Raw genomic sequence first — 19,500 nt, forward strand, 5'->3', positions numbered from 1 at the left:
AATGTAAAATTAACATGTTGTTTTAAAAAAAAACCAAAAAAACAAATATATGGCTCAGTCTAGATTCTGTTGTTTCCCATTGGCTAAAAAATCGCAGCCTCAAAAAGGCAAATAAATCTTTAACCCTACAGAAAGGCATAAAGTGATGGCATTGAATCAGGACTGATAAAGATTAATGGGAATATCTTTCTTCTTGTAAACTTCCTCATTCATTTCACAAATATGTCCTGGGCATCTACTAGACGCCTGGCACTATAAATAAAATAGGCCAAATCCCTGCACACTTGAAGCAGACAATCAACAGATGTAAACAGATGTCCGATAACAAGTACTCTTAAAAACAAAACAAAACATAAAAATAGGGTAACAGGGAGAAGAAAGGCTGGGATAGATGGGGTGGGTTATTGCTGTGATGGTGGTCAGGGAATGCCTCACCATTAGAGACATTTGAGCACAGCCCTGACTAAGGTGGGTGCTGTGACTACCCGAGGGGACACAAGGTCATCTCCGAAGCAGAGGAGACCAGGATGGCTGGAGTAGAGTGAGCCAAGGAAGAGAGGTGAGGTTAGAGAGGTAATGGGAGAGGTCAGATCAGCATTTCAGGTGTTTACAAAGTAAAACAGAAGAAAATCATAGGTGGGTTTAGAGCAGTTAGGTGATGTATGACTTTTTTTTTTTTTTCTTCTTCCTCTGAGACTGCTCTGGTTTGAGAATAGATTGTATGATGGGGATGGGAGTGGACAGGGAGGTGAAAGCTCAAGCAGGGTAACCTGAGGAGGCCACTGCAATATCCATCTGTGAGAAGTGGCTAGATAATGCGTATGCTGTGAAGGGAAAAGGTGAAAAGGTAGAGGTCAAGCACTGTTTTCCAAGGTTTTGACTTAAGCAACTGGAAGAGTGGAGGGGTCCTTTACTGAGGTGGGGAAGCCTGCAGGAAAAGCAGGTAGAGAGCCAGGACTGGGAAGAATGCAAAAAGAGATTACTCGGACAGTGAATTTGTGAGTTCTGAGTTTAGAGAAGGGGTTTGGGCTGGAGATACCAATTTTAAGTTGTCAGAGTCTGAATGGTACTTTAAGATAAGAGACCAAAAGACTAGAAGAATGAATGTGGAAAGAAAAGTCTGAAGCCTAAGCCCTCGGGTCTGTAACACTAGAAGGCCAGTAGAGGAGTGGGGGCCAGCAAAGGAGCTAGAGAAGTGGAATTGAGAAAACAAAAGTGAGTGGTGTCTGAAAGTCACATGTGCGAAAAAGGAGGAAGTGAGTGATTCTGTCACCTGCTGCTGATAAATCAGGTAAAAAGAGGACTGAAAATTGCAGTACTAGATTTAGTAATAATGGAGGTCACTGGAGACCATGACAAGAGCCAAACCAGCACAGTGGGAGGAATGAGAGCCTGTATGAAGTCTGTCAAAAAGGATGGAAGGGAAGAAGAGGAGACAGCTACTATAAATAACACTAAAGGAATTTTGATCCGTGACCATTTTTCTAACAGAAGTAAGATTCAACTTCTCTATTTTGAAAGACTAAAAAGAAGATAAAGAGAGGTCCTAACAAGGGCTGTATCAACACGTTATAGGACATGTAACAAAACATTGAACAGAACATGAGATTCAATGACCAGGAATTCCTTCTCAGCCATGATAATCTGCTGATTGGGTGTGCTGCCTGGGAAGGGTTTCATTACTTACACTTTCATATGTAGGACTTGAGGTGATGTTCTGGCTGGTCCTTTGGGCAAACCTAGGAGAGTATGGTAAGACAGCATGATTACCCTACAGTGAGAGCACAAAAGCAAAAAGATGACTTCCTGCAAACAAAATCTAAAATGTACCTTCAGACTGCAATGGAATATTAACTTTATATAACAACTCCCATCTGGTTTCAGTGCCCACCAGCTTTTGATACCCAAATACCAAAGAGAATAAAGACAAAGCACTATCCCTTGGCAGTGGTAGCCCTGAGATCCTGAAGTATACATAATATACTAGTGAGAACAAGCCATCAATTTTTCCATCAGAGTAGCTACCACCCCATCATTTCCTGAAGGATGAGAAGGAATCCAGAGTAGAGGTTAGGAAGGAGGTGGGAAGGGCCCTGGTTTTATATAAGATAGAACACACACACTTTGCCCTGTCTTTCCCACTGAGGGCAACTACAAAACCTGGACAGGATGCATGGAGCAAATATTTGAGGGCTGAAAAGTGAATAGTTACAGGATAGCTGGGAAGACGACTGAAATTTGAATATCACCAAATCACTGTGAACTTACCTTTTTTTTTTTTTTTTTGCCCCTCCTGTATACCTGAACCTGAATGCAATGCAGCCTAAAACCCAAGAGTAGGCAGTGAAGACAGAAGGTTCTAGGAGAAGCCCTTTTGTTCTCACTCAAGGAGGAGACAGAAATCCTAATGCTCTAAAAAGAAGATAGAGGTTTTCCCCTTTTTTCTTTTTCTTTCTGTTCTCTTGCCCTCTAAACCTGAGGCAATCCCAAAGTGGCTGCAGTGACAGTAGAAGCAACAGGGACCTGTAGAAGTTTATTCATCTGAAGGGACCCTTTCTCTCCAACAAGTATAACTGTGATCCCAGAAGATAGCGCAAACCCAGTCTTGTTTTGTTTTGTCTTTTCTGTCCCACTACTTGGTCCCAGACACATGTACAGTCAAGGAAATGCATGGCATATAGTAGGGTAACTGAATCTGCAGCTTTCTGACTGGAGAACCAAAAAGGCAAATCCTAGAAAAGTAAAGCACCAGAGAAATCACAAAGAGGAGGAAATTAAGAAAAACCTTAAAGTTGTTTATGAAATCCTGAGCTCACTCCTTGATCTGTGCCTCTGTGGATCTGATCCTCTGTGGATTTGATTGCCTCTGGGATGCAAAAGATATTGAGAACTAAACACACAACCATCCAGACCTCAGGGTGGCACACACGAAGACAGATCGGAATAGCACCACAAAGGCTTTGAAAATGTAACTACTTTGGAACCAGTGACCTCCATATTACCAAATCTAGCACAAAGGCGGCAGGCTGAAGCTGAGGTATGAACCTAAGGAGGTTGTTTGCCTTCGAAAATCAAAAACAGCACCATCCTCAACAGGATTTAAATATGAGCAAGTGTATCCTAACATTAAAAATGCCCAGGATACAATCCAAAATTACTAGGCATGTGAAGAACTGGAAAAATTTCAACAGGCAAAAAGAAAAGGCAATCAACAGAAGTCGATATCAAGAGGACACAGATGTTAAAATTATCTCGGATTTTAAAGCAGCTATTATAAAAGTGCTTCAATAAGCAACTGTGAACACTCATGGGAAAAAATGGAAAAATAAAAAGCTGTTTCAAAGAAAAATAAGATACAAAGAAGAGCCAAATAGTCGAAAATACAATAACTGAACTTTTAAAAAAGTTACAGAATGAGCTCCATAGCAAAATGGGGATGACAGAGGAAATAGGCAGCAGAGGAGTCCAAGATGGCAGAGGAGTAGGAGACCTTAGTTTTGTCTGGTCCAAGGAATTCAGCTAGATAACTATCACATCATTCTGAACACCTGCGAACTCAACTGGAGATCTAAGAAAAAAAACAGCTGCAACTCTACAAATAGAAAAGTGGCCACTATCTACAAGGTAGGTGCAGAGAAGTGAATCTGAGGTGATATATCAGAAGATAAACTGGGGGGGGAGGGAGCCTCCGTAAGCCAGCTACCCGAAAGTGATAGAGCAGTGGAGTGCAAAATCGGAACTTTTAGAAGTCTGCTCCAGTGAGGGACATCCCAGCCTGAAAGGCACTCAGATGGCGAAGTGGGGCAGAATCCTAGGTGGCACAGTGTGTGTGGTCTCGGAATCAAGGTGTAAAATGAGAAAAATATGCAGCCAAGAATACTTTATCCAGCATGGCTGTCATTCAGAATAGAAGGAGAGATAAAGAGCTTCCAGGACAAACAGAAACTGAAAGAATCTGTGATCACTAAACCAGCCCTGCAAGAAATATTAAAGGAGAGGGGCGCCTGGGTGGCTCAGTTGGTTAAGCGTCTCCCTTTGTGCTGGGATCGAGTCCCACATTGGGCTCCCTGTTTAGTGGGGAGTCAGCTTCTCCTCCTTCCTCTGCCCCTCCCCTCCCTGCTCATGCTCATGCTCTCTCTCTCTCTCTCGCGTGCTCTCTCAAATAAATAAAATCTTTAAAAAAAAAAATTTAAAGAAATATTAAAGGAGATCCTTTAAGCAGAGAGAGCCCAAAAGTATCATAGACCAGAGAGAAACAGAGACAATATACAGAAACAGTGACTTTACGGTAATACAATGGCACTAAATTCGTATCTTTCAATAGTTGCTAAATGCCCCTTGTTTTTTTCTTGGATAAAAAAACAAGACACATCAATATGCTGTCTGCAAGAGACTTATTTTAGACCCAAAGACACCTCCAGATTGAAAGTGAGGGGGTGGAAAACCATCTATCGTGCGAATGGACATCAAAAGAAACCTTGGGTGGCAATCCTTATATCAGACAAATTAGATTTTAAACCAAAGACCGTACTAAGAGATAAGGAAGGACACTGTATCATAATTAAAGGGTCTATCCAACAAGAAGATCTACCAATTGTAAATATTTATGCCCTTAACATGGGAGCAGCCAATTATATAAATTAATAACAAAATTAAAGAAACACATTGATAATAATACAATAATAGTAGGGGACTTTAACACTCCACTCACTGCAATGGACAGATCATCTAAACAGAAGATCAGCAAGGGAGCAAGGGCTTCATTTTTTTTTTAATATTTATTTTTTTATTTTTTACTTATTTTTAAATTAACATATAATGTATTACTTGTTTCAGGGGTAGAGGTCTGTGATTCGTCAGTCTTATACCCAGTGCTCATTACAACACATACCCTTCCCAATGTCCATCACCCATTTACCACATTCCCCAACCCTCCGCCCCTCCAGCAACCCTTGGTTTGTTTCCTATGATTTAAGACTCTCTTATGGTTTGTCTCCCTCTCTGGTTTCATCTTGAAACAAGGGCTGTAAATGACACATTGGGCCAGATGGACTTCACAGATATATTCAGAGCATTCCATCCTAAAGCAGGAGGATAAACGTTCTTCTCAAGTGCACATGGTACATTCTCCAGAAGAGATCACATACTAGGGTCAAATATCAAGTCTGAACTGGTACCAAAAGACTGGGATCATTCCCTGCATATTTTTGGACTACAATGCTTTGAAACTGGAACTCAATCACATGAGGAAATTTGGAAAGAACTCAAATACATGGAGGCTAAAGAGCATCCTACTAAAGAATGAATGGGTCAACCAGGAAATTAAAGAATTAAAAAAATTCATGGAAACAAATGAAAATGAAAACACAAATGTTTAAAACCTTTGGGATGCAGCAAAGGTACTCCTAAGAAGGAAGTATATAGCACTACAAGCCTTTCTTGAGAAACATGAGAGGTCTCAAATACACAACCTAGCTTTACACCTAAAGGAGCTAGAGAAAGAACAGCAAATAAAGCCTAAACCCAGCAGGAGAAGAGAGATAATAAAGATTAGAGCAGAAATCAGTGAAATGGAAACCAAAAGAACAGTAGAAAAGATCAACAAAACTAGGAGCTCATTCTTTGAAAGAATTAAAAAGATTGATAAACTCCTGGCCAGACTCATCAAAAAGAAAAAAGAAGGACCCAAATGAATAAAATCCTGAATGAAAAAGGAGAGATCATGACCAACACCAAGGAAATACAATTATAAGAATATTTTATGAGCAACTGTATATCAACAAATTAGGTAATCTGGAAGAAATGGATGCATTCTTAGAGACATATAAACTACCAAAACTGAAACAGGAAGAAATAGAAAACCTGAACAGACCCATAACCAGCAAGGAAATGGAAGCAGTGATAAAAAATCTTCCAAGAGCCCAGGGCCTGATGGCTTCCCAGGGGGAATTCTACCAAACATTTAAACAACAATTAATAACCATTCTTCTGAAGCTGTACAAAAAACAGAAATGGAAGGAAAATATCCAAACTCTTTCTTATGAGGCCAGCATTACCTTGATCCCCAAACCAGACAAAGACCCCATCAAAAAGGAGAATTACAGACCAATATCTCTGATGAATATGGATGTAAGAATTCTCACCAAGATACTAGCCAATAGGATCCAACGGTACTTTAAAAGGATTATTCACCACAACCAAGTGGGATTTATTCCTGGGATGCAAGGGTGGTTCAACATATGCACATCAATGTGATACACTACATTAATAAAAGAAAGGACAAGAACAATATGATACTCTCAATAGATGCAGAAAAAGCATCTGACAAACTACAGCATCCTTTCTTGATTAAAATTCCTCAAAGTATAGGGATAGAGGGTACATACCTCAATATCATAAAAGCCATAGATGAAAAGCCCACAGAAAATATTCTCAATGGGGAAAAACTGAGAGCTTTCCCTCTAAGGTCAGGAACATGGCAGGGATGTCCACTATCACCACTGTTGTTCAACACGATACTGGCAGTCCTAGCCTCAGCAAACACACCACAAAAAGAAATAAAAAGCATCCAAATCGGCAAAGAGGAATTCAAACTCTCACTCTTCGCAGATGACATGATACTTTATGTGGAAAACCTAAAAGACTCTACCCCAAAATTGCTAGAACAGGAATCCAGAGAAGTGGCAGGGTACAAAATCAATGCACAGAAATCAGTCGCATTCTATACACTAACAATGAGAGGAAAGAGAAATTAAGGAGTTGATCCCATTTACAATTGCACCAAAAACCGTAAGATGCCTAGGAATAAACCTAACCAAAAAGGCAAAGGATCTATACTCAGAACAGTCATGAAAGAAATTGAGGAAGACACAAAGAAATGGAAAAACGTTCCATGCTCATGGATTGGAAGAATAAATATTGTGAAAATGTCTATGCTACCTAGAGCAATCTATACATTCAATGCAATACTTATCAAAATACCATCAACTTTTTTCAAAGAAATGGAACAAATAATCCTAAAATTTGTATGGAACCAGAAAAGACCCTGAATAGCCAAAGGAATGTTGAAAAAGAAAACCAAGGCTGGTGGTATCACAATTCCGGACTTCCAAGCTCTATTACAAAGCTGTAATCATCAAGACAATATGGTACTGGCACAAAAACAGACATATAGATCAATGGAACAGAAGAGAGAACCCAGAAATGGATCCTCAACTCTATGGTTAACCAATCTTTGAAAAAGCAGAAAAGAATATCCAATGAAACAAAGACAGTCTCTTCAACAAATGGTGTTGGGAAAATTGGATAGCCACATGCAGAAGATTGAAACTGGACCATTTCCTTACACCACACACAAAAATAGACTTAAAATGGTTGAAAGACCTAAATGTGAGACAGGAATCCATCAAAATCCTAGACAACACAGGCAGCAACCTCTGTGACCTTGGCAGCAGCAACTTCTGTCTAGACATGTCCCCAAACGCAAGGGAAACAAAGGCAAAAATGAACTACTGAGACTTCATCAACATAAAATGCTTTTGCACAGCAAAGGAACTAGTCAACAAAACCAAAAGACAATCAACAGAATGGGAGAGATATTTGCAAATGTCTTATCAGATAAAGGGCTAGTATCCAAAATATATAAAGAATGTATCAAACTCAACACCCAAAGAACAAATAATCCAATCAAGAAATAAGCAGAAGACATGAATAGACATTTCTCCAAAGAAAACATAAAAATGGCCAACAGACACATGAAAAAATGCTCAACATCACTCGGCATCAGCGAAATACAACTCAAAACCACAATGAAACACCACCTCACACCAGTCAGAATGGCTAAAATTAACAAGTCAGGGAATGACAGATGTTGGTGAGGATGCGGAGAAAGGGGAACCCTCTTATATTGTTGGTGGGAATGCAGGGTGGTGCAGGCCTGGAAAACAGTATGGAGGTTCCTCAAAAAGTTGAAAATAAAGCTACCCTATGATCCAGCAATTGCACTACTGGGTATTTACCCCAAAGATATAGATGAAGTGAAAAGAAGGGGCATATGCACCCCAATGTTTACAGCAGCAATGTCCGCAATAGTCAAACTATGGAAAGAGCCCAAATGTCCCTTGACAGATGAATGGATATAGAATATGTGCCACATATATATATACACAATGGAATACTACTCAGCCATCAAAAAATTGAAAACTTGCCATTTGCAAAGATGTGGGAGGAACTAGAGGGTATTATGCTAAGCAAAATAAGTCAATCAAAGAAAGACAATTATCATATGATCTCACTCATAGGTGGAATTTAAGAAACAAAACAGGTCAATTTCTTACTTCAGAGTCCAGAAACGCAAACTTCCTTGGGTTCTTGAGCAGAAGGTGGTACGGGAGCTGGTGCTGGTGGTCAAGGATTAAGAGAAATTCATAGGAAAATGGAGAAGCAAAAGTTCTGATGTTTTGCTTTGGATTTGTCCAAGTTAAGTCAACTTCCTGAGTCCTCTTTTCAAAAAGGTATTTTTTTTTTCTGGGAAAAAGATGGCGGAGGACTAGGGGATCCTATTCCAACTGATCCCCGGAATTGAGCTGGATATCTACCAGACCACTCTGAACACCCACGAAATCAGCCTGAGATGTAAGAAGATATATCTGGATCTCTACAGAATATTGCAGGCGGTTGGTTTCAACGTATGAAGCGGGGAGCCGTGATTCCACAGGCACATATCCGAAGATAAACAAAAGGGGGAGGGAGCCAAGCTGTCGGGATCCTGCACCGCCGGTAAGCGATAGCCTCCCATGCTGGGGACAGGGCATAGACTCGCAGACCAGTAGCAGCGGGGAAGGACTTTAAGGCAGTCCCCCGGATTGAAACCTGGAGCGGTGGGGCCGTGTGTGTGAACTGGGGGTGGCTGGTGGTGTCAGAAGCACAAAAGGCAGAGACATGCCCCGACCTGGAGGCGAGGACTAGGAGCCCTGCTGAGGGGAGCACAACCCAGGACGCTGCAGTTTTTAGCAGCATAGACAGAAACGGAGATAGTGTGGCCTGGAGAGCTCACTGAAGATCAGACTGCTATCTCTCTGCTCTGAGGCAGAGGATTGGAAACGATCTCTTCTGCTCTATTGGAAGAGATGTGGAAAGCCACCAGGGAAAGCCACCAGAGAACAAAAGCCCCCCAAAACCGGTTTTCAATGAGCCCATCCCTCCCCCTGGCCAAAGGGCAGGGCAGCTCTGCCCAAACAGGGTTGCCTGAGTAACAGCGTGGCAGGCCCCTCCCCCAGAAGACAGGCTGGGAGAACAAGAGGCTGACAACCCTAAGGTCCCTATAAAACAGGTGCATCTTGCTTGGGTTGTGGTCAATAATTTGGACTCTGTATATTCCCTCAACCACCCCTCAACAGAAAGACTAGGAGGAGGAACCCCCAAAATAATAAAGACTCAGAGACTGTGACTTCTGCCACAGATTTACAAATGCATACAGATATAACCAAGATGTCGGAAATGGAATTCAGGGTAGCAATTGTGAAAACAATAGCTAGAATGGAGAAATCGATTAATGGCAACATAGAGTCTCTAAGGGCAGAAATGAAAACTGAACTGGCAGAACTTAATAATGCTATCAATGAGATCCAATCTAATCTAGATAATCTAACACCTAGGGTAAGCAAGGCAGAAGAACAAATTAGTGATCTAGAAGACTAAGTATTAGAAAAGGAGAAAGAGGAGGCCAGGGAAAAACAACTCAAAATCCATGAAAATAGAATCAGAGAAATAAGTGACACCATGAAACGTGCCAATGTCAGAATTATTGGGATCACTGAGGGGGGGAGAGAGAAGGGGACTGGAATATATATTTGAGCAAATCATAGCTGAAAACTTCCCTAATCTGGGGAATGAAACATTCGTGTCCTAGAGGCAGAGAGGATCCCTCCCAAGATCAAGGAAAATGGGCAAATGCCCTGGCACGTAATAGTAAAACCCACAAATCTTAGAACCAAGGAAACCATCTTAAGGGCAGTTAGGGGGAAGAGATTCCTTACGTACAGAGGGAAGAACATCAGAATAACGTCAGACCTATTTACAGAGTCCTGGCAAATGAGAAAGGGCTGGCAAGACATATTCAGGGTACTAAAGGAGAAGAACATGCAGCCAAGAATACTTTATCCGGCAAAGCTATCATTTAGAATGGATGGTGAGCTGCAGAGCTTCCAAAACTGGCAGAAACTGAAAGACTATATGATCACTAAGCCAGCCCTGCAAGAAATATTAAGGAGGGGGGGTTCTACAAAAGGAGAAAGACCCCAAGAATGATATAGAACAGAAATTTACAGAAACAATCTATAGAAACAAGGACTTCACAGGCAACATGATGACAATAAATTCATATCTTTCAACAATCACTCTCAACGTGAACGGCCTAAATGCTCCCAAAAACGGCACAGGGTCACAGATTGGATAACAAGACAGGACCCACCCATATGCTGTCTATAAGAGACTCATTTTGAACCTAAAGATACATCCAGATTGAAAGTGAAGGGATGGAGATCCATCTTCCATGAAAACGGACCTCAAAAGAAAGCTTGGTTAGCAATTCTATCAGACAAATTGGATTTTAAGCTAAAGACTGTAGTTAGAGACACAGAAGGACACTATATCATTCTTAAAGGGCCTATCCAACAATAAGAACAATTGTAAATATCTAAGCTCCCAACATGAAAGCAGCCAACTACATAAGCCAACTGTTAACCAAAATAAAGAGTCATATTGATAATATATGTTAATTGTAGGAGACCTCAACACTCCACTCTCAGCAATAGACAGATCATCTAAGCAGAAAATCAACAATGAAACAAGAGCTCTGAATGACACACTGGAACAGATGGACCTCACAGATATATACAGAACTTTCCACCCTAAAACAACAGAATACTCATTCTTTTCGAGCGCACATGGAACTTTCTCCAGAATAGACAACATACTGGGTCACAAATCAGGTCTGAACCGATACCAAAAGACTGAAATTATTCCCCGCATATTCTCAGACGATAATGCTTTAAAACTGGAACTCAATCACAAGAAAAAATTTGGAAGAAATAAAAACACTTGGAAGCTAAAGACCATGCTGCTCAAGAATGTTTGGGTTGGGGCAGAGCAAGATGGCGGAGGAGTAGGAGACCTGGATTTCGTCTGGTCTCAGGAATTCAGCTGGATAGGGATCAAACCATTCTGAACACATACAAACTCTACAGGAGACCGAAGGAAAGAATAGCAACAACTCTCTGAACAGAAAAGTGACCACTTTCTGGAAGGTAGGATGTGCGGAGAAGTGAAACCGAGGAGATATTCGGGAGGACAGACGATGGGGGAGGGGGCCTCCACTGGTTGCTTCTGGCAAGTGATAGAGCCACGGAGCACAAAATCGGAACTTTTAGAAGTCAGCTCCGCTGAGGGACATCGCTCCAGTGGCTAAGCGGGGGGTGGAACCCTCGTGGGACAGTGTGGTCTCAGGATTCTCAGGGTCACAGAAAGACCGGGGGTACCTGAGTGCAGCAGAGCTCCCAGGGATCGGAGCGGGGAAGCCAGCTACAGAGACAGAGCCGAGGAGCGGGCTCGCAGCTCGGGGTTGCCATAAACCGTGATCTGCGGCACAGTCGGGCCACTGCTCATCCAGCAGGGACCCAACAAGCAGCAGAGCTGGAGAGACTCCCCTTCCTACCCCGGGAGGAGCGGCATGGGAGCGCACCGCAGGGATCTGCTGGGTTTGCAGACTCCACACCGAGTCGGGTACCAGAGATAGAAACGCTTGGTCACAGGCCGGGTGAGCACGGAGTGCGGCCGGAGACCAGGGAGACAGGAGTGATTGACTGCTTTTCTCTGGGGGCTCACTGAGGAGCGGGGCCCCGAGTTCTCGGCTCCTCCGGGGCGGAGATTGGGAGGCCACCATTTTCACTCTCGTCCTCCAAAGCTGTACGGAAGGCTTGCAGGGAACAAAAGCTCCCTAGAGCAAACACGAGCAGATTACTTAGCCCGGACCCGGCAAGGGCGGGGCAATTGTGCCTCCAGCAAAGACATTTGGGAACCATGGCAACAGGCCCCTCCCCCAGAGGATCAGCAAGATCAGCCACCCAAGACCAAGTTTACCGACCAATGAGAACGGCAGAACTCCAGCGCTAGGGGAATAATGCACATAGAATCCATGCCTTTTTTACCATGATTCTTTAGTGTTTCAAAGTTAATTTTATGTTTTTAACTTTTTTTTTTTTGAATTTTTCTTTTTCCCTATTTCAACCAACTTATCAATCCCTTTTTTTAAAAAAAATTTTTTATTTTTCATTTTTAGAGTCATATTCTATCCCTTCATTGTAGTTAGCTGTATTTTTGGCATATATATATAAGTTGTTCTCTCTTTAAAATTTTGAGATACAGTTTCTTCTAACAGATCAAACTATACCCTAAATCTCTAGTGTATGGCTCTGTTCTAGTCTCCTGCCTGATCACATTCTCTCCCCCCCCTTTTTTTTAAATCCTTTCTTTTTTCAAACAACTTATCAATTCCTTTTATAAAATTTTTTATAATTTTCATCTTTACAGTCATATTCCATCCCTTCATCATATCAACCCTTATTTTTGTACATGTTTTTCTTTCTTTAAAATTTTGGGAGGCACTTTCTTCTAAAACACGAAAATACACCCAAAATCTAGTGTGTGGCACTGATCTATGCACCAGCGTGATCTTATTTGATCTTATTCTGTTTTTCTTTGTTTTGTTTGCTTTTATCTTTTTCTTTTTCTTTTTTCTTTCTTTCCCTTTCTTTTCCCCCGGCTTCAGGTCTTTTCTGATTTGCTTAGAGTATATTTTCTGGGGACGTTGTTACCCTGTTAGCATTTTGTTCTCTCATTCATCTATTCTCCTCTGGACAAAATGACACGATGGAAAAAATCACCTCAACAAAAAGAACAAGAGGTAGTACCAACTGCCAGGGACCTACTCAATACGGACATTAGTACGATGTCAGATCTAGAGGTCAGAATCATCACTTTAAAGATACTAGCTGGGCTTGAAAAAAGCATGGAAGTTATTAGAGAAACCCTTTCTGTAGAAATAAAAGAACTAAAATCTAACCAAGTCGAAATAAAAAGGCTATTAATGAGGTGCAATCAAAAATGGGGGCGCTGGGGCACCTGGGTGGCTCAGTTGGTTAGGCGACTGCCTTCGGCTCAGGTCATGATCTTGGAGTGCCGGGATCGAGTCCCGCATCGGGCTCCCTGTTCAGCGGGGAGTCTGCTTCTCCCTCTGACCCTCCCCCCTCTCATTCTCTCTCTCAAATAAATAGATAAAATCTTCAAAAAAAAAAAATGGCGCTAACTGCTAGGCTAAATGAGGCAGAAGAGAGAATCCGTGATATAGAAGACCAAATGATTGAAAATAAAGCAGCTGAGAAAAAGAGAGATAAACAACTACTGGATCACGACGGCAGAATTCGAGAGATAAACGATACCATAAGACAAAACATTAGAATAATTGGGATCCCAGAAGAAGAAAGAGAGAGAGGGACAGAGGTATACTGGAGCAAATTATAGCGGAGTACTTCCCTAATTTGGGGAAGGAAACAGGCATCAAAATCCAGGAGGCACAGAGAACCCCTCTCAAAATCAATAAAAATAGATCAACACCCTGACATTTAATAGTAAAACTTATGAGCCTCAGAGACAAAGAGAAAATCCTGAAAGCAGCTCGGGAGAAGAGATATGTAACTTACAATGGTAGAAACATTAGATTGGCAACAGACCTATCCACAGAGACCTGGCAGGCCAGAAACGACTGGCATGATATATTAAGAGCACTAAACGAGAAAAATATGCAGCCAAGAATACTATATCCAGGTAGGCTGTCATTGAAAATAGAAGGAGAGATAAAAAGCTTCCAGGGCAAACAAAAACTAAAGGAATTTGCAAACACGAAACCAGCCCTACAAGAAATCTTGAAAGGGGTCCTCTAAGCAAAGAGAGAGCCCAAAAGCAACATAGAACAGAAAGGAACATAGACAATATACAGTAACAGTCACCTTACAGGCAATCCAATGGCACTAAATTCCTATCTTTCAATAGTTACCCTGAATGTAAATGGGCTAAATGCCCCAATCAAAAGACACAGGCTATCAGATTGGATTAAAAAACAAGACCCATCGATATGCTGTCTGCAAGAGACTCATTTTAGACCCAAAGACACCCCCAGACTGAAAGTGAGGGGGTGGAAAACCATTTACCATGCTAATGGACACCAAAAGAAAGCTGGGGTGGCAATCCTTATAGCAGACAAATTAGATTTTAAACCAAAGATTGTAATAAGAGATTGGGAAGGACACTATATCCTACTTAAAGGGTCTATCCAACAAGAAGATCTAACAATTGTAAATATCTATGCCCCTAACATAGGAGCAGCCAATTATATAAGGCAATTAATAACAAAAGCAAAGAAACACATCGACAACAATACAATAATAGTGGGGCACTTGAACACCCCCCTCACTGAAATGGACAGATCATCTAAGCAAAAGATCAACAAGGAAATAAAGACTTTAAATGACACACGGGACCAAATGGACTTCAGAGACATATTCAGAACATTCCATCCCAAAGCAACGGAATACACATTCTTCTCTAGTGCCCATGGAACATTCTCCAGAATCGATCACATCCTAGGTCACAAATCAGGTCTCAACCAGTACCAAAAGACTGGAATCATTCCCTGCCTATTTTCAGACCACAATGCTTTGAAACTAGAACTCACTCACAAGAGGAAAGTCGGAAAGAACTCAAAAACATGGAGGCTAAAGAGCATCCTACTCAAGAATGAATGGGTCAACCAGGAAATTAAAGAGAATTAAAAAAATTCATGGAAACCAATGAAAATGAAAACACAACTGTTCAAAAGATTTGGGATGCACCAAAGGCAGTCCTAAGAGGAAAGTATATAGCAATACAAGACTTTCTCAAGAAACAAGAAAGGTCTCAAGTACACAACCTAACCCTACACCTAAAGGAGCTGGAGAAAGAACAGCAAATAAAGCCTAAACCCAGCAGGAGAAGAGAAATAATAAAGATCAGAGCAGAAATCAATGAAATAGAAACCAAAAGAACAGTAGAACAGATCAACGAAACAAGGAGCTGGTTTTTTGAAAGAATTAACAAGATTGATAAAGCCCTGGCCAGACTTATCAAAAAGAAAAGAGAAATGACCCAAATCAACAAAATCATGAACGAATAGAGATCACAACACCAAAGAAATACAATTATAAGAACAGATTATGAGCAACTCTATGCCAGCAAATTAGATAACCTGGAAGAAATGGATGCATTCCTAGAGATGTATCAACTACCAAAACTGAACCAGGAAGAAATAGAAAACCTGAACAGACCTATCACCACTAAGGAAATTGAAGCAGTCATCAAAAATCTCCCAAAAAACAAAAGCCCAGGGCCAGATGGCTTCCCAGGGGAATTCTAACAAACATTTCAGGAAGAATTAATACCTATTCTTCTAAAACTGTTCCAAAAAATAGAAATGGAAGGAAAACTTCCATCTCGTTTTATGAGGCCACCATTACCTTGATCCCAAAACCAGACAAAGACCCCATCCAAAAGGAGAATTACAGACCAATATCCTTGATGAACATGGATGCAAAAATTCTCACCAAAATACTAGCCAATAGGATCCAACAGTACATTCAAAGGATTATTCACCACGACCAAGTGGGATTTCTCCCTGGGCTGCAAGGTTGGTTCAACATCTGCAAATCAACCAACGTGATACAATACATTAACAAAAGAAAGAACAAGAATCATATGATCCTCTCAATAGATGCAGAAAAAGCATTTGACAAAGTACAGCATCCTTTCTTGATCAAAACTCTTCAGAGTATAGGGATAGAGGGTCCACACCTCAATATCATAAAAGCCATCTATGAAAAACCTACAGCGAATATCATTCTCAATGGGGAAAAACTGAGAGCTTTCCCCCTAAGGTCAGGAATGCGGCAGGGATGTCCACTATCTCCACTGCTATTCAACATAGTATTAGAAGTCCTAGCCACAGCAATCAGACAACAGAAAGAAATCAAAGGCATCCAAATCGGCAAAGAAGAAGTCAAACTCTCACTCTTTGTAGACGATATGATACTTTATGTGGAAAACCCAAAAGACTCCACCCCAAAACTGCTAGAACCCATACAGGAATTCAGTCAAGTGGCAGGATATAAAATCAATGCACAGAAGTCAGTGGCATTCCTATACACCAACAACAAGTCAGAAGAAAGAGAAATTAAGGAGTCGATCCCATTTACAATTGCACCCAAAACCATAAGATACCTAGGAATAAATCTAACCAAAGAGGCAAAGGATCTGTACTCAGAAAACTATAAAATACTCATGAAAGAAATGGAGGAAGACACAAAGAAATGGAAAAACGTTCCATGCTCATGGATTGGAAGAACAAATATTGTGAAGATGTCAATGCTACCTAGAGCAATCTACACATTCAATGCAATCCCCATCAAAATACCATCCACTGTTTTCAAGGAAATGGAGCAAATAATCCTAAAATTTGTATGGAACCAGAAAAGACCCCGCGTAGCCAGAGGAATGTTGACAAAGAAAAGCAAAGGTGGGGGCATCACAATTCCGGACTTCCAGCTCTATTATAAAGCTGTCATCATCAAGACAGTATGGTACTGGCACAAAAACAGGCACATAGATCAACGGAACAGAATAGAGAGCCCAGAAATGGACCCTCAACTCTATGGTCAACTAATCCTTGACAAAGCAGGAAAGAATGTCCAATGAAAAAAAGGCAGTCTTTTCAACAAATGGTGTTGGGAAAATTGGACAGCCACGTGCAGAAGAATGAAACTGGACCATTTCCTTACACCACACACAAAAATAGACTCCAAATGGTTGAAAGACCTCATTGTGAGACAGGAGTCCATCCAAATCGTAAAGGAGAACACAGGCAGCAACCTCTTCAACCTCAGCCGCAGCAACTTCTTCCCAGAAACATCGCCAAAGGCAAGGGAAGGAAGGGCAAAAATGAACTATTGGGACTTCATCAAGATAAAAAGCGTTTGCACAGCAAAAGAAACAGTCAACAAAACCAAAAGACAACCGACAGAATGGGAAAGATATTTGCAAATGATATATCAGATAAAGAGCTAGTATCCAAAATCTATAAAGAACTTATCAAACTCAACACCCAAAGAACAAAGAATCCAATCAAGAAATGGGCAGAAGACATGAACAGACATTTTTCCAAAGAAGACATCCAAATGGCCAACAGACACATGAAAAAGTGCTCAACATCGCTCAGCATCAGGGAAATCCAAATCAAAACCTCAATGAGATACCACCTCACACCAGTCAGAATGGTTAAAATGAATAAGTCAGGAAACGACAGATGTTGGCGGGGATGCGGAGAAAGGGGAACCCTCCTACACTGTTGGTGGGAATGCAAGCTGGTGCAACCACTTTGGAAAACAGTATGGAGGTTCCTCAAAGAGTTGAAAATACAGCTACCATATGATCTAGCAATTGCACTACTGGGTATTTACCCCAAAGATACAAATGTAGGGATCCAAAGGGGTACGTGCACCCCGATGTTGATAGCAGCAATGTCCACAATAGCCAAACTGTGGAAAGAACCAAGATGTCCATCGACAGATGAATGGATAAAGAAGAGGTGGTATATATACAATGGAATATTATGCAGCCATCAAAAGGAATGAGATCTTGCCATTTGCCACGACATGGATGGAACTGGAGGGTGTTATGCTGAACGAAATAAGTCAATCAGAGAAAGACATGTATCATATGACCTCACTGATATGAGGAATTCTTTTTTATTTTTTATTGTTATGATAATCACCACACATTACATCATTAGTTTTTGATGTAGTGTTCCATGATTGTTTGTGCACAAAACCCAGTGCTCCATGCAGAACGTGCCCTCTTTAATACCCATCACCAGGCTAACCCATCCTCCCACCCCCCTCCCCTCTAGAACCCTCAGTTTGGTTTTCAGAGTCCATAGTCTCCCATGGTTCGTCTCCCCCTCCGATTTCCCCCCCTTCATTCTTCCCCTGATATGAGGAATTCTTAATCTCAGGAAACAAACTGAGGGTTGTTGGAGTGGGGGGTGGGGTGGGAGGGATGGGGTGGCTGGGTGATAGACATTGGGGAGGGTATGTGCTATGGTGAGCACTGTGAATTGTGCAAGACTGTTGAATCTCAGATCTGTACCCCTTAAACAAATAATGCAATATATGTTAAGAAAAAAAAAAAGAAGAAGATAGCAGGAGGTGAAGAATGAAGGGGGGAAATCGGAGGGGGAGACGAACCATGAGTGACGATGGTGATTAACATAACAATAAAAAATTAAAGAAAAAAAAAGAATGTTTGGGTCAACCAGGAAATCAAAGAAGAACTTAAACAATTCATTAGTCCAAAACCTATGGGATACTGCAAAGGCGGTCCTAAGGGGGAAATACATAGCCATGCAAGCCTCACTAAAAAAAAATAGAAAAATCCCGAATTCACCAACTAACTCTACACCTTAAAGAACTAGAGAAAAAGCAACAAACGATGCTTAAGCCACGTATTAGAGGAGAAATAATTAAGATTAGAGCAGAGGTCAATGAATTAGAAACCAGAAACACAGTAGATCAGATCAACGAAACTAGAAGTTGGTTCTTTGAAAGAATTAATAAGATCGATAAACCACTGGCCATATTTATCCAAAAGAAAAGAGAAAGGACCTAAATTAATAAAATTATGAATGAAAGGATAGAGATCACAACTAACACCAAGGAAATAGAAACAATTATTAGAAATTATTATCAACAAGTATATGCCAATAAATTGAGCAACCTGGATGAAATGGATGCCTTTCTGGAAACCTATAAAATCCCAAGACTGAAACAGGAAGAAACTGACAACCTTAATTGGCCAATAACCAGTAACGAAATTGAAGCAGTGATCAAAACCTCCCAAAAAGCAAGAGCCCAGGGCCTGATGATTTCCTGGGGAATTCTACCAAACATTCAAAGAAGAAATAATACCTTTTCTCCTGAAGCTGTTTCAAAAAAAGGAAACAGAAGGAAAGCTTTCAGACTCATTCTATGAGGCCAGCATTACCTTAATCCCCAAACCAGGCAAAGACCCCATCAAAAAGGAGAATTTCAGACCGATATCCCTGATGAATATGGATTCCAAAATCCTCAGTAAAATCCTAGCTAACAGGATCCAACAATACTTTAAAAGAATCATCCACCACTACCAAGTGGGATTTATCCCCGGGATGCAAGGGTGGGTTCAACATTCGCAAATCAATCAATGTGATAGAACACATTAATAAGAGGAGAGAGAAGAACCATATGATCCTCTCAATTGATGCAGAAAAAGCATTTGACAAAATACAGCATCCTTTCCTGATCAGAGTATAGGGATAGAGGG

At 41.1% G+C, this 19,500-nt stretch overlaps 1 protein-coding gene across 1 annotated transcript in view; it reads right to left on the minus strand.

Annotated features, from left to right (window-relative positions):
* TOM1L1 (target of myb1 like 1 membrane trafficking protein) overlaps positions 1-19,500 on the minus strand; it is a 77,543-nt gene that overhangs the window by 5,650 nt on the left and 52,393 nt on the right. The window contains exon 12 of the mRNA XM_036090831.2: positions 1,688-1,739. Within this exon, the coding sequence (XP_035946724.1) occupies positions 1,688-1,739 (52 nt within the window). The remainder of the gene's footprint in view (positions 1-1,687; positions 1,740-19,500) is intronic.

This window comes from Halichoerus grypus, chromosome 2 (genome assembly GCF_964656455.1).
Source record: "Halichoerus grypus chromosome 2, mHalGry1.hap1.1, whole genome shotgun sequence".
Taxonomy (NCBI): domain Eukaryota; kingdom Metazoa; phylum Chordata; class Mammalia; order Carnivora; family Phocidae; genus Halichoerus; species Halichoerus grypus.